At 27.5% G+C, this 15,111-nt stretch overlaps 1 protein-coding gene across 1 annotated transcript; it reads right to left on the bottom strand.

Moving 5' to 3' along the window:
• Positions 1-5,485: 5,485 nt before the first annotated feature.
• LOC105789360 (protein RGF1 INDUCIBLE TRANSCRIPTION FACTOR 1) lies at positions 5,486-7,334 on the bottom strand. The gene is made up of 4 exons (XM_012616702.2): positions 7,135-7,334; positions 6,816-7,022; positions 6,517-6,732; positions 5,486-6,159 (listed from the first exon to the last, which is right to left on the bottom strand). The coding sequence occupies exons 1-4, from the start codon at positions 7,135-7,137 to the stop codon at positions 5,914-5,916; spliced, it is 672 nt and encodes a 223-aa protein (XP_012472156.1). The 5' UTR covers positions 7,138-7,334; the 3' UTR covers positions 5,486-5,913.
• Between the last annotated feature and the right edge of the window lie 7,777 nt (positions 7,335-15,111).

The raw sequence follows: 15,111 nt of genomic DNA, 5'->3' as shown, positions 1-15,111 counted from the left end.
TCCCCATGCGAAATGATGTCAAAGTGAAAAATATTTAGCATTGATTAAAAAGAAAATGATTTGATTTTAATCCCGAACCCAGATTTGATTTGAGTTTAAATCGTATTAATCGCATTATTATTAGAATTTTACCTTCCTTTTATAATTCACCAAAAATAAATAAATAATAACCAAAACTTTTGTACATGATTTTCTTTGTACTCCAACATTTGTACTCCAACATTGAAAACATTAATTGGCATTCAAATAAATATTCACCATAACCTTTGTGCTTCACCACAAACATGTTAATTCAACGAGTGATATTGATTTTGGATTGGATCAATCTAAATCGGATCAATTCGGGCTTAAATTTTTTTATAAGATCTGGGATTTAATAAGAATTTTTAAAAATTTTAATAGGTCTAGTTAAAACTTTTTAAAGTTCTAGAGGTTTAATGAGAACTTACAGAAATTTTTGAGGGCTCTAATTAAATTTTCCTAAAAAATTGAAAAACTTAATGAGAACTTTGAAAATTTTTATGGATCTAATGAAAATTTTCAAAACTTTGGGGGGATGCAACTCGGCTCGTTACAACCCACCCTTCCTTAGACATTGGACATTAGGCTTTAGAGTTTTAAGGTTTAAGGATCTAGGATTTAAAATTTGGGTAATTATTTGACAATTTGTGGAGTTTTGAGACTTGTGATTGAAAATATTGTAAGTGCCTTATTTGTTTATATAGTAAATATTTTCGGGATAAATCTCAAAATTATATATGAACTTTAAATTAATGTGCAATTTGATATATGGACTTTGATTAGGTGCAATCATACACATGAAACTTTATTTGCGGTTCAAATGTATATATGAAACTTTAATTTTGATTCAATCATACACATTTAAAGAAATAAATACATCAATTTATTTATATATTGGATAAATATAATTATCTTTGTATGCAATATATAAACATAAAATGTTGTTATATCAATAATTGTATTAATAATTTGTAAGAATTAAATCAAATCAAAATTTCATGTATAAAATGTACAAAATCAAAGTTCATGTATAATTTTCAAATTTATCCTTATTTTTTTACTATACCCTATAAGACAAATTACCTCTCAAACTGTTTATAAAGTTTAAAAAACTCCTCGAATAATGAATTGGATATTCTTTTTAAAAAACGAATTAAAATTTAAAATAATAATTAATCGAATCCAATTTTCAAATTTAAATTTATATGTACAACTTTACGTAAGCATAGGGGAACAATTTTATGAGGGATGGCTCATGAAGCCTATCGTTGGCCAGGTCTTGCCCACCCTAAACCCTATCCAATAATAATATCACAAAATGTGCTTCAACAAAAACCAAAAGCCAATCAAGTCCAAATAATAAAACACATTGGACAGTTCATCAATTTCATATAAAAATCGAAAGCAATTTTCATTTAGAAGGGCGAGGTCCTTCCAAGATGGGTTCCATAATATATGATTGCAAAAATGTGACCCCCAATCATTGACACCATATGGGGGCATTGATGAAGGGTTTGCATCACAATTTTTTTTTAAACGACTTTGGCATTTCAGAAAAGGGACCTAACATTAGTATGCCTAACTAAGCACATTCGTTCTTATCCACTCAATCAACATCTTCTTTGCCTTTCACCATAATAATAACAATTTTCTTTTCTCCAAAACAAAGATAAAATTTGTGTTGGTTTAAGTTGATTAAATGTGTGTCAATAAAAGAGGGAGATGGGCGAAAGGTGTGATGTCGTAAGAGAGAGAAATTTGTTCTAATGTCTCTCGATGAGATTTTATATCGGGGCTAAAGTGTCACGTAGAAGTATCCTATTAGTAGACAGCTCACTTTGTAACATGATCTTGTTGGATATTGATGTGATGTTATAGGTTGAGTTAGTTATGGATGATAGTTGTCTTGTCAATACAAGGTCTTTAACAATGGCGATGGATGAACAGTATAGGAAATGGATACGTGACTCAACAGAGGTGGTATAACAAATCTAGAACTCATTCTCTTTTGTAATGTAACCGGAAAAATTTTATATATGAAATTAAGACCTAGAAACAATTTGGGGATCCTCATTTAGGTAATTACTTAGTATAAGAGGTTAAGCTAAAATAATTTTGTTACTAATATTTCTATTTTAAAAAAAAAAAGATATGTGTCAAAATCTCAATTCCGTTTGTGGAGTTAAAAAGTTTTATCCTGTAAATATATCAAAAATAATATAATTAAATTTTATATGAATTAAATTTTATTATTAAAGAATCAATAATATTAATAAAAATAAATAATATAATCAAAGTAAGTATAGAACTATTTTATATTACAAAAGAAAAACATAAACTAAAATTTACATTAAATATTGTATTTTTTATGAATATATAATGAAAAATAGAATATAATTATATTGATTTTTTATAATTATAATTTAAACTCAAGTAAAGATGAAAACCCAACAGGGCATAATTTGGGTTCTTAAATATATTGATTTAATTGAATAACAAAGGTAAAAGAGATATAAAACTAATGAAATTAAGGATTTAAACTAAAATATTTACAAATTTATCATTTTTTTTATATATTTAATATAGAGAATAAAATCAAATTTTAAAAATTTTGGGGATGTACCTCTGCCATGTTAGAAGTAGATAAAATTTAGACATTTGAAATATATGGTGCCAAAGGAAAATCACAAACATTTGTCAACAAACATGCAAAGTAATAATCTAAGCCCCATGTAATGGCATGATGGTTAGAGTGTTCACCGCCTCAGGTCTGGTCTGAGTTTGAATTGCGCTAATCTTATTTATTAGTCGAGATTTACCTTGTTCTTATATTTTACAAAAAAAAAAACAATGTTATTGTCAATTGAACGACATGCATAGAATCTAAGGGTTTTGTGTATATTTTGATAATTGGGTTTGATATTTTTTTCCCAATACGATACTTATGTTATTTTTTTGTTCAATGTGGTATCTGTATTCGACAAAAGTTACACATTTTGGTACCTGAAAATAACAATGTTAACTTTTTAGTGTTCAATTCAAATTTTAGAGTTAATTTGACGAAAATTCATAATTAACTAATAAATTAGCAATTAGCTTTATTCAAATCAACCTTAAAACTCAAATTAGATATCATCCATTAGATTGTATTTGAAAAATTAAACACATAATTAAACAAATTCACAATTAACACTAAATTTATCCTATTAACAAAATCATGAAAAATTCAATCCAAATAATATTAGCAATTAACTTTCATCAAATCAAATATCAAAATTAACCTCATTACCTTTGGGTATCAAAATACATAACTTTTATCAAAAACAAGTATCGATTAGACCAAAAATAATATAGATACCACATTAAGAAAAAAAATCAAATTCATGTACCAAATGATATGTTACACTTAAAATAAATTTGATGAATTAACTTTAAATTGAAAACCCAAATATAATTTACAAAAGATAGACTAAAACCTCTTAAAAAAAATGTCAATATATTAACTTTACTATTAAACCAAAATCTGGATTAATTTGGTGATGTGATGAATGACAAATGAATTAATTATCAATGTGAAATTGGTGCTCGAGTGGGATGCTTTATGGACCCATATTTGGTAGATGGAAATTAGATGCCAAAGATCGGCTATATCCTAGAAATATAAAGCATATAGGATAAGGATTATTAAATTAAAATAAACGACAACATGGTTGTGATCATAGGGACCCTATTTCATGTTGTATTTTATTGCATTAAAGGCAAGTGATGAAAGGGTTCCAAATCAAAAAAGCATATTAGCATCAAACATCATGCATATGGTGTGTATTTTGGTTTTTTATTCGAGATTAAATTTTAATTAAATTAGATTAAACTTGTAAATAAAACAATATAACTTTTTCTATTTATAAAATTCGTACTTGAAATTTTATTTAAGAAATATTAAATTTATTATAATTTTACATGATGTGTATTTCATGTATACAACATGATGGATCAAATCAATTCAAAAGGATGGTGGAGTGGTATCCCCTTTCACCACTTCCCTTTTCCCTATATGGCCATATTGTGATATCCTACAAGGCCACCACCATCATAGCCACTAACACACAAATATTTTTAATAATCAAGACGATTCTAATCATAAATTTAGTTCTTTGCTTCAACAAATTAGGGATGAAGTTTATTAATTTATACATCGTGTATGGTTTTTAAGTTTACCTTGATAGGTTGAGTAGAACAATGGTATATTAAATTAGCAAATTTCGCTAAAAACAGAATATCTTATTTAATAGGATCGATATCACCTATCATCCACATACCTAGTAATTAAATCTCATCAAATTATATTAAACCTAGTCTATATGATATCCGATGACATTTCACGAATCAAAAATAAATAAATGTAGCCTAAGGGAGATCCTCTTAAATACATCTTTGAAACACAACCAAAGCAGCCAACTAACCACCTTCTCCATCCCTGTTTTGGACTCTCTTCTTTTTCATTACCCTCAGCAAGGGTAAATGTAAAGGGTAGACAGGGGCTTTGTCTCTCCCCAGGAAATAGAAAAATTATAAATTTATATATGATAAAGTTGTATTTTGACTTTCAAAATCGAAAAAATATTTACTTTTTTTATATTATTATGGAATCATATTTTGACCTCTCAAAATTTATAATTCAAGTTCAGTCTCTCGGGAATAAAACTTTAACAACAATATAACTAACATAACTCGAACCTAAATCATACATAAAATAATAAACACATAAAATATCTATAACATGATATATATATATAGATATTAACTCCAAAAATTGACGCCTTGGGCTTTGTGAGAGCCAATAAATCAATCAATCATCAAAACCATGCTCCACGCCACCAGTTACAAGATCCAAGGGTCAGCATCTAATGACAGTTTGACGTGGCCCACGTTCTAAATATGTAATAAAATAATCCTACTTGGCTAACAAACCAAAAATAAAGTATCAAACAAACCGCCTTTCAAGAGGCGGCTTACTTTATTCACGATTCCAAGAATCAAGACACCTACCCATTTCGCGTTTGACCCGTGCCAAATCCAAATCATACTCACCTCACACGTGCCACCCCATCCATTTCTTTACATAAACTTTAAATTATTGAAGTTTCGATTATGATCTTTTTAAGGATGAGTTTGGATAGACGATGCGTTTATCTGCAGTTAATATAAAAACAGCGATTGCGGTGAGATTAGATACTATAATAATACTGTAGCGTGAGGAAAAAAGTAAATTAAACGCACCGCACCATACCTAATCGCCCATCTAAACCCACCCTAAATCTTTTCTAAGAGATAAATTTAATTAAATCCATTTAAATTAATCGAATCAGATTTCAAAAAAAAAAACATTAATTACCACATAACAATTTTTATACATTTTAGGTTAACTTTGCATCTCTATTATAAAGTAAAAAAAAATGCAATCAATCAAACAACATACAATCATTTTATTTATTTATAGAAAACCCTTCCATCCTCTTTATAACACTGTTATATTTACATATTCCATTCACTCCCCAATCCCCATTACAATTTGCCAAAACCAAACCCTTATGTACACAATGTGAAGAAAAAACGAAAACTAACCTATTCCACAATGCTAAAAGATTTATATTTAAGTCTTTAGTTCACATCAATCTCGGATTCGATCTTTGGACAATCCTATCCCTATCCGTGGGGCTTATTTTTCCACTTTGTTTCCCACTTGTATGTTTTTTGCTTGCTTCTATTTACAAAACACTTGAGAATGGGAGGGGAATGTGACAATGCCGGATCGTTTTTAGGGAAAGAGTTGTGGTGGGGCATTGTGGCCATCACATTGTGTACATGTCTAAACTTTAAGGCTATGGGGCTTTAATATTGTATGATTAGTCCTGCCATTGGAGCTCGCTGGGGAATCCCTTTTCTACGTTTAGCATTTCGGTAATTAACCGAAGTCGGAGGTGGCGTCGATGGACTAAAACTACGAACTTTGTTGCTGTTGTCGTCATTCTTCCTTGGCTTCCCATGGCTACTACTACTGTATGAATCCTCAGAGTCCGACGATACCATCGCTAGTTGCCTTTTCTTCTTTTGAAAATCCTTTGACGTCCCAACAATCTGCATTTCAATCACGTCAATTCCAAACTTTAAAATCATTTCGATTTCATATAACTTCCGACGAATTTAAAATTTAAAAGCAGCAGGGCAGAGGCTTGACCCCAAAATTCATGCAATATATGATTAAATTGTATTTTGGCCTAAAAAAATTTATTAAATACCTTCAAAATATACATCATAATATTATATTTGGAGCTCTCAAAAATTTATAATTCAATTTCAGTCCAGATTCGGGTCTAGATTCAAAATAAATCAGCATTATTGTTGATTACACAGGCGAATAAAGTTGGAGGCAGTAAGGAAAAATGGAGATGAACAATTAAAAAGTAGATGAAAGATTAAAAAAAAAAAATTTACCTTGCAACCAAGGGAGCAAAACCGAAAGTTATCAACAAGGCTACGATCACAGACTTCACAAGTATTGATAACACCTTTACCAGGCCTTGGTTGAGGCCTTTCATTGAGGAAGACAACCTTAGCACTGTTTATTACATAAGTTTGAACACCAGATATGTCCAAATATTTTTGTATCTCAGATACCCTTATTACATCATGGTACGAAGATCTCCTTATCTGTTCCAAAACAAAATCACATTAGCAATCGAGTCAATACCCTGTTTGGATGCTGAGAAAATGCAAGGAAAAAAAAACCAAACCTGAATGTAATTATGATCCCTGTGATAAGCAAGGCAAAAAGAACAAAGAGAACCATTCATACAATCCAAGCAATACATATTGCATTCACTCTTATGAGAATCAATATGAAGCTTGCATTGAACAAAGAATTGTTCTTTCAATAAAGGTTTCAACCATGGCGGCCACTTGTCGTTCTTGTTGTCTTCTTCATCAGGTCCACCACCTCCCTATACCGAAAAAAAAAGACACCATTTTTCATCAACACCCATTTTTTTCAGTGAGTACCCAAATCAAAACACAAATTTTTTTTCATTAAACCACACTTTATAAAGATTTTACCATGATTCTTCTGTTCTTGGGCTTGATTTCACGAACAGTGGATTCTTGATTTTCGATAGCCAGCTTGAACTTAGTTACAAAAAAAAAACAGACTTTTTTTGAAGTGAGATTTTAGAGAGAGAAAATATTGAAAATGGGAATTAAAAGGGGAAGAAGAAGGGGATGTGGTTCTTATCTAAAGCAAAGTCCACACCCGAACCGTAAGTCGGAAGCTGAGTCCGAAGCTAAGTGCGTTGAAGTGCAAGGAACCGACCTCCACCTTCCCTTTTAATTTCACTTTCTTTCATTTTCACTATCTTTGGTCTTATCATTTTATTTAATTATTTTTTATAAAATAATGTGATTAATTTATGTGTTAATAGACACCCATTATTGAGTGGACAATGTTTTCTTTATATGATTAAATTTTAAATTAGTGATTTATGATATTGTCTTTTTTTCTTTTCTTATTTTAATGCGATGGAAGGTGAATATATAGCATCAAATGTTTGTATTTATTTTAACATAAATGGAAATCATATTCACCATTTACTTTTCATTACATATTATATATATATATATATATAAATTATATGATCTGGTTAGATTATCTTACGATATTTAAGAGAGTTTAAACATGTGTTTATCTTATATGTATGTGTTCACCTTAAATTTAATCCTACTCATTCATATTGCTAATTTAACACCGGTTAATAGATTAAATAGGTTGAATTTTTGTTCTTTCATATCCCTCTTCTTTGTTTTGAAACCTTTAGTTTGTGAAATGTCATTTTATTGATTATAGCTTCACAAAATTTTGCAAAATGAAAGGGAAATGAGGACAGATTGGTAGGAAAAGAAAAACCTAATTCATGAGAGTTTAGAATAGGGAGGAAACATGTTGATATCAAGGTTGGCCCTAACAGCATGGGGTTTGCTTTTGGTCGGTCATATTTCTTGAGAATTATTGCACCATTTACATCATCAAAACACACACACACACAAAATAAGAGATATAATTTTAGTTCTAATTATGGTTTTAGTTTATTTGCTATGTAGAAATTTGTGATTTTATACTCTTATTTTATTTTGATATAGTTTGATCTAAACTTGTTCGTGAGTCAGGTTATCTGCTTAAACTCGAAGGTTCACTCAAAAATTGGGAGTATTTAGACAAAAATATTATGTTCAAAAAATGAGTTTAGGCAAAAAATTAAGCTCGTTTAAAATATGATCCATGCTTGAGCTTTAAATGTTCAAGGCCTGAGCCCAACCCAATCCACCTGTTTTTTTTTTCTAATATGTTATGTTATTTCTATATACTATGTAATTTATAATACAAAATTAAATCTATAGTAATATATAATGTTATAATGTAAACATTATACAAATGTTAAGATGTCTATATATAATTTCTTAATAAATAAAAAATATATAAAACTATCAACTATTAAATTAAAAATAATATAAGTATGTTTTTATACAAAAAATAGAAATTATATGGGTTAGACTAAAATGTGGTTGAATTAACTATTTACAAATATGGGTGGGTTTAGGTAAAGTTTTAAGTTCATATTTTGAGTTTGGTCAAGCTTGGATAAGTATAAAGTATATTAATATCATACTTAAGTCCAACCCGGCCCGACCCATGAACAACTCTAGTTTAATTTTTATACTTCTATAATGTTATTAGTAAGTCCAATTTGGTAGCATTGTTAATTGTTGTATTAAAGTGACCATGACGGATTTCCATGAATTTGTTAAAATTATTAATAATGTTATCAAATTAACTATTAATAGTGCTAACATTTTAACCACATTAGTTAACAATATTATCAATATAAACCTCCTAATAATATTATAAAAGGAAGGGAATCAAATTATGTCAATTTAAAGTAAAGAGAATAAATATAAATTTCCAATATAATAGAGGGATTAAAATTAGAATTCAACATTTTATAAAGCAGGGAGTGTTGGTAAATGAAGGGCCAAAATATATATTAGAGTTATGTGACTCGAATACCATTTGATTCGGCTCGAAAGGTTCGATGTGCAACTTACTTGTTAAAAAAATAAAATAGAGAGGCAAAATAAAGGATCTGTGGGGGGCGAAGGATTGAGGGTCGAAGGACTATGGTTCTTCTATTAGACATTGATTATAATAGGGTTGTTTAACCCTTAAAATATGGATAGTCGAAAACTTCTTGTTTTTATTGTTTTTCAATATTAGTGAATTTTTCCTCATTTGTTTGTGGCTTTCCCCGATAAGAATTTTCCACGTAAGATCTGTGTGCTCTTATTTTTTTTAATTACTTTACGATTATTCTTACTACCATTATCGGCATATACTATAACAATATACTTAAAAAAATCCACATTTAAATTGTGCTTGAATAATGTCAAGATTTAGGTAAAATGAGGAAAGGATCCCATCAATCATTTAGGCATAGTGTAGGAGTTAATTCACTTCACCAATTAGTTGATAATAGATCCAAGTTCATGAATCATCACTTTCAAATGACACTAAACTACCAATTGGACAAATTGCTTCTTTAGCATTCTAATTTCATTGTATTGTAACTAAATTTGTGTAAAATATGAATTCTTTGTTTGTTATGATTATGAATTTGAGTGGATACAAAATAATTTATTTTTTATAAAAAATACTTTTAGATTATTCTTAATTTCAAAATTGGATAAATTAATTGATCTAAAAATAACATTAAAGTCATTATTAATTATTTTAGTTACTCAAATTTTAAATTAAAAGAAAAAAACTATTAAATTACTTTTTTATGAGGACCAATTTATGTAATTTAAAATTTAAGAGGAACCTAACAAAATTCAATTCTAGAAGAGTATTTAAATTAAGTTATGAGAATATAGGAATATTTTGATACTAAAATAAAATTTTAAATTTAGGTGACCGACTACCAACATTCTTATTATCCAATAATTGTCAATTTGTCATTGATTGCCATTATTAATCTAATAGATAGCATGTTTCACTTAAGGAATTGTAAACAACCCATTAATTTATACTAAATATATTTATTAAAATTTTTATATAAATTATTAATATTATTGTACGTGTCATGCATGTAAAATTTTTAGTTAGTCTAGTATCCTTATTATATTGATCTAAAATAATGTATATATATTATATTATTTATTAAGCAATGAAAGTTTTTACATAAAAAACTTAAAAATTTTAATTCATGTCAAATTCAATATGCATGATCTATATGAATGGATGATTATAAAATATGACGATTAGATCTTCAAAATATTAACTATACAAAAATATACAGAAAAGGGTGTAACGATGTAAGTGGATCCCTCCTCATTATAGATTCTGACTATATCTGCTCTTTTTAATATAATATCTAGAACTACCCATAATCCCTCCCCATCCCATAAATAGGAGGAAATGCGCGAACCCACGTTCTCCTGTATTGGCATCAATGTCCATGCCAGTTGAGCTAAGGCTCAATCGGCAACTTATATCTTTAATTTCATAACAAATTATAATTATATGTTTTTTATAGAATATCTATTTTTTACTCATAACTCTTTTTTAATCCTTCAATTAGAAGTAAAATACACTTAAACGTATTCAAATCCACATTCTACTGTAATAGCGACGGAGTAAACGAGTATCCAATTACGTTTGGAAAAGTTTTTTTTTCTTAATTTACAAATAATAAAACCAATATTTCACGTCACAAAAGATGATTTGAATGGATATATTCCAGCTTAGCTAATTGATTTATGTTACAAATAGAAGGTTTTAAGCCACAAGTATAAGGTTTATTCCTTTTATTGTTAATGCTAAGCATTTATTCCTAAGTTATATATATTATCGATAATTATCAATGCAAGAACAAGATGCTCTAAGGGTAAATGGAATATCTAATTAATTAATTGTTCTCAAATAAAAACCCAATCAAGGGCCTCTTTCATAATTTCATTCAATCAATTGAAATTTTCAATTTTTATAATTTAATTTTCTACAATTAGTCTCTATATTTTTCATTTTGAGAAAATTAAATTTTTATGTTCTTTAACTTTCTCTTTTCTTTTTATTCTTTTAGCTTCTCTCTCTCTTTTCCTCCCTTTTTCATTTCTTTTAACGTAATTTTTCTATGTTTTCCATTTGTTAAAATCATGTTAAAAGAAATGGAGAAGGGAGGAAAACAGAGGAAGAAGCAAAAGGGAATGAAAAAATAAAGAGATAAGAAAGGAAAGTTGAAAAAACATAAAAAAAAATTAAATCGCTCAAAACGAAAAAAATATGGGGACTGATTGTATAAATTAACCTAAAATTTTTGCCTGAAATGATGATTTAATGTGCCACGTCAACTTACCGTTACACCGTTAATGACCCAGTGACTAAAATGTTACAGCGCGTTAACGTAAGTGACTAAAACGTAATATTTCAAACATAAGTAACTAAAATGTAACTTGAGCTAAACAAAAGTGACTATTTTAATAGTTTACCCTAAATTTTATAATTTAAATTAAATACTTAATTTATTAACATTTAGTTTTTAACATTAAATTTTTTAATTTATCAATCAATACCTAAATTTAATTTCTTAATTATGTAAAATGATTTTTATTTTAAAATGATTTAAATATAATAACATGCACTTAAAACACAATGATCAAATGCTACCTAAAATATTCAATATCAAGGATCTTGATTAGACAAATAATAATAGGTGAGTAGAAATTACCAAGCTATAAAATGTGTTTATAGTAAAATTAATACAATCAAATTTCACAAATCTTTTATGAGATTTCTTGTGAAAGAAGGATCTAATTATTTTTCTTTCAAATAAAAAAATCACTCATCCATTTATATTTTTAATGTTCGGTATGACATTTCTTTTAACATGCACATGAAATTTATAACTATCAACCTTACCCAAGGTGTTTATGAGTTCTACATATTCGAGTCAGTTCATATTTAGTATTAATATTATGTATAATTACTTAAAATTGATTTGATTTTAAATATAAATTTTAAATTTTATCCATATTCATCTATATTTATAAATTGTTAATCCTGTTGGGTCGTGGGTAGTCCCATTATGTGGGAGCCTACTTCCATATGTGTGTACATATATATAATTTGTGGGGTTGCTGAAAAAACAAGAATATGTTTCGTTTGGGGTACTGTAGCTTCGAGTTTTCAGCCTAAAAAGTCAAATCCATTATGGTGATATTCTCAATTTTTCTCTTGAAGTTTGCTTGAGATTATTTGTTAATAGTCTTGTTTGAGTTCTATACTTTTTATTGTGGCTTGGTTGTGATCTTGCAAGACTTTGATTATAGTAGAATTTTTGGACTTTCAAAATACCGTGATTTTTACCCTTTGCTTTAAAGGATTTTTTCATGCAAAAATTGTGTGCCCCGATTTATTATTTTTGCTTGTGATATTGTGTTTATTTGCTTCGATTGCTGATATATATTGTGTTATTAGATTTATAATAATTATCAAATTGATTTTTGAGGAACAGAAGAATATAGATTGTGCTTCCACAATATTTCATCGGGTTCGAATTCGTCCCAACAAATCCAATCCCGTTTAAACCCATCCATTTTTTTTTAAAAAAATATTATTTTATTTTATTACAATACATGTTTTTTTCCTTTTATTAAAATTTTAAACATAAACAATCTAACATATTTTTATTTACATTTCAATATGGTATATTTAATTTTTCATATAATATAATTTCCAAAATATATATGATAAAACAAACATATTATAAACTTGAAAATGAATAAAATTGGATTGTTGATTTAATATACAAGTACAAGCTCGATTCATATTTGAAACGGATCTATTTTTCTTTACCTAAACTCATTTTTAAATTTAATATTATTGTTCAAATTCTCTCAATTTTGAGTAAATCTTTTAAAATTGACATATACTGCAATTTTCATATGTTGACTTAAATTTTATCGATAACTTAAATTTTAAATTTGAATTTTGGTGTTAACATCTCGATATAAATAGAATATTTAATATGAATACTCAAATATGTAATATACATATCGATAATATTTAATTTTCTATTATACATTTAATGATTATATATAAATAGGGATTGTGTTAGGTATAAGTTATCTTAAGTCATATTATGGTATTGATCACTCTACTATATTTAAAATTATGATTAATTTGTATATTTTATTTTATCTAATTTTCTCCCTATTATTTATAATATTAGTGGTTGGTCCAAATAATTAATATCATTAATCATTTCAGTGATTGGTGTGGATTCTTCAAAATACTTATTCTAATTCATAAACTAAAATATAACCTATAGTGGTTTTTAAGTAAAATCGCGTTAATATTTTAATTTAAATAATTAAAATATTAATTATTTAGATTAATTAATAATATTATAAAATATAAAAATTAAATTATAAGATTAAATCTCGAATCGAAGCATAATAAAAGGATGAAATTGAAATATGATCATTTTCTTATAACGAAGAAGTAAGACAATAAACACGGTTTATTGATTTTTAAACACAAGATAGCCACGTGTTGGAAAACAATTAATTTTCATGAAATTAATCTTAAAATTCAAATTAAATTATGTGATTATTTTTATATCGAAATATATAATTTTCACTAAATATAATTACCATTTTAAATTTAAAAATAAAAGTGACCAATCAAACTCACATATCGTATTAAACATAAAATTTTGAAAGCAGCTGTTTGATTATTTATGTATGTATGACTTAGTTGTTTGGATAATCTTATGTTGGTCATGTGATTCATGTTTTCCGAAGAGATAAGAACAGAGAATAAACAATTTAAATGCAAGAACATAAAATAAAAAAATAAAAACCAAACATTTTATATGTATGTTGGAAAACATGCTTAAAAGACAACTTATTCTAAACTGCTACCAACCTTTTCTTTGAGAAAGGAAGTTTATATGATGTAAAGTAATAAATTTATAAAAATAAATGTGATCCGGTTAATCGGTAATGTCAATTCAATCCAGTTTTTAAATGGTAACTAGATTATGGTATACATACGATGTGGGTGAAAATATTATGTATCAAATTCATAAAAAAAATTTGGTGCAGAAATTAAATGTGGTTTTGATTAAAATATTTTGAGTTCAAATATCATGATTCTAAGTAACAAGCGTTGGGTGCAATGATAACAAATGTTAAACTCTTGAGGGAGAACATAGATTTGAAACTTGAAGACGACAGTGTTGAAAGGAGCAACCACAAACCCCGAATATAAATAGTAAAATGGGCGTGAAAAATATAAAAAGAAATCCCATCATTCTAATTATGTTATGTATTTTTTTTCTACATTTATCAAAATATAAAAGGACAAACATGCTTTGTAAAAGAGATGGACTTTTATTTGGATTTACAATTAAATTAAAATTTAATTAATTAATGATACCAACTTAATTAAATACTAAAATACGACATAGATTCTTTCAAAATTACTTTTGGTAAGTTTGTATATATATATAGGATATGAACAAAAGTAGCATTATATCATTGCAACCCTGCATTTGACCAAAAATAAAGACAAGCTAAACTCAATTATAGCCGTCATGGTAAACAACACAAACTCTCTACATTATCCTCCTAAAAAACAAAGCAAATCAAGCAAATAAAGCATTTTCTTCCTAAAAAATGAAATACGCAACGGCTGAAAATGGAGAAAATGAAAAAAAAAATTAAATAAGGACAATGGGAATCTTTCTCATTATAATTGTTAGCAAAAATTCTCCCCATTTTGTCACATTGATTACACAATTAAGGGGCTACTTCAATTATATTTTTAACGATTCTAATTATACATGTTTTTAGAGAAGGTAATAAGATACCTGATGAATTGATATTAATGGCGTCTTCAAAGCTTTTAAGTATGTATATTTTCATGCAATTGCCAGATGAAGTTCTACGATTGCTGCATGATGATAAATCTGGCATAACTTG

Source organism: Gossypium raimondii, chromosome 2, assembly GCF_025698545.1.
Source record: "Gossypium raimondii isolate GPD5lz chromosome 2, ASM2569854v1, whole genome shotgun sequence".
NCBI classification, from domain to species: Eukaryota; Viridiplantae; Streptophyta; class Magnoliopsida; order Malvales; family Malvaceae; genus Gossypium; species Gossypium raimondii.
The sequence above is the reverse complement of the archived record's forward strand: the minus strand, read 5'-3'. Positions and strand labels throughout refer to the sequence as shown.

Bases quoted from the DNA above. Each gene is read 5' to 3' on its own strand.
- LOC105789360 (XM_012616702.2), bottom strand. The intron at 6,733-6,815 runs GTTTGGTTTTTT...GTTTTGGAACAG, and splicing joins GGGATCATAATTACATTCAG to ATAAGGAGATCTTCGTACCA. The intron at 6,160-6,516 runs GTAAATTTTTTT...ATTGAAATGCAG, and splicing joins TTTGCTCCCTTGGTTGCAAG to ATTGTTGGGACGTCAAAGGA.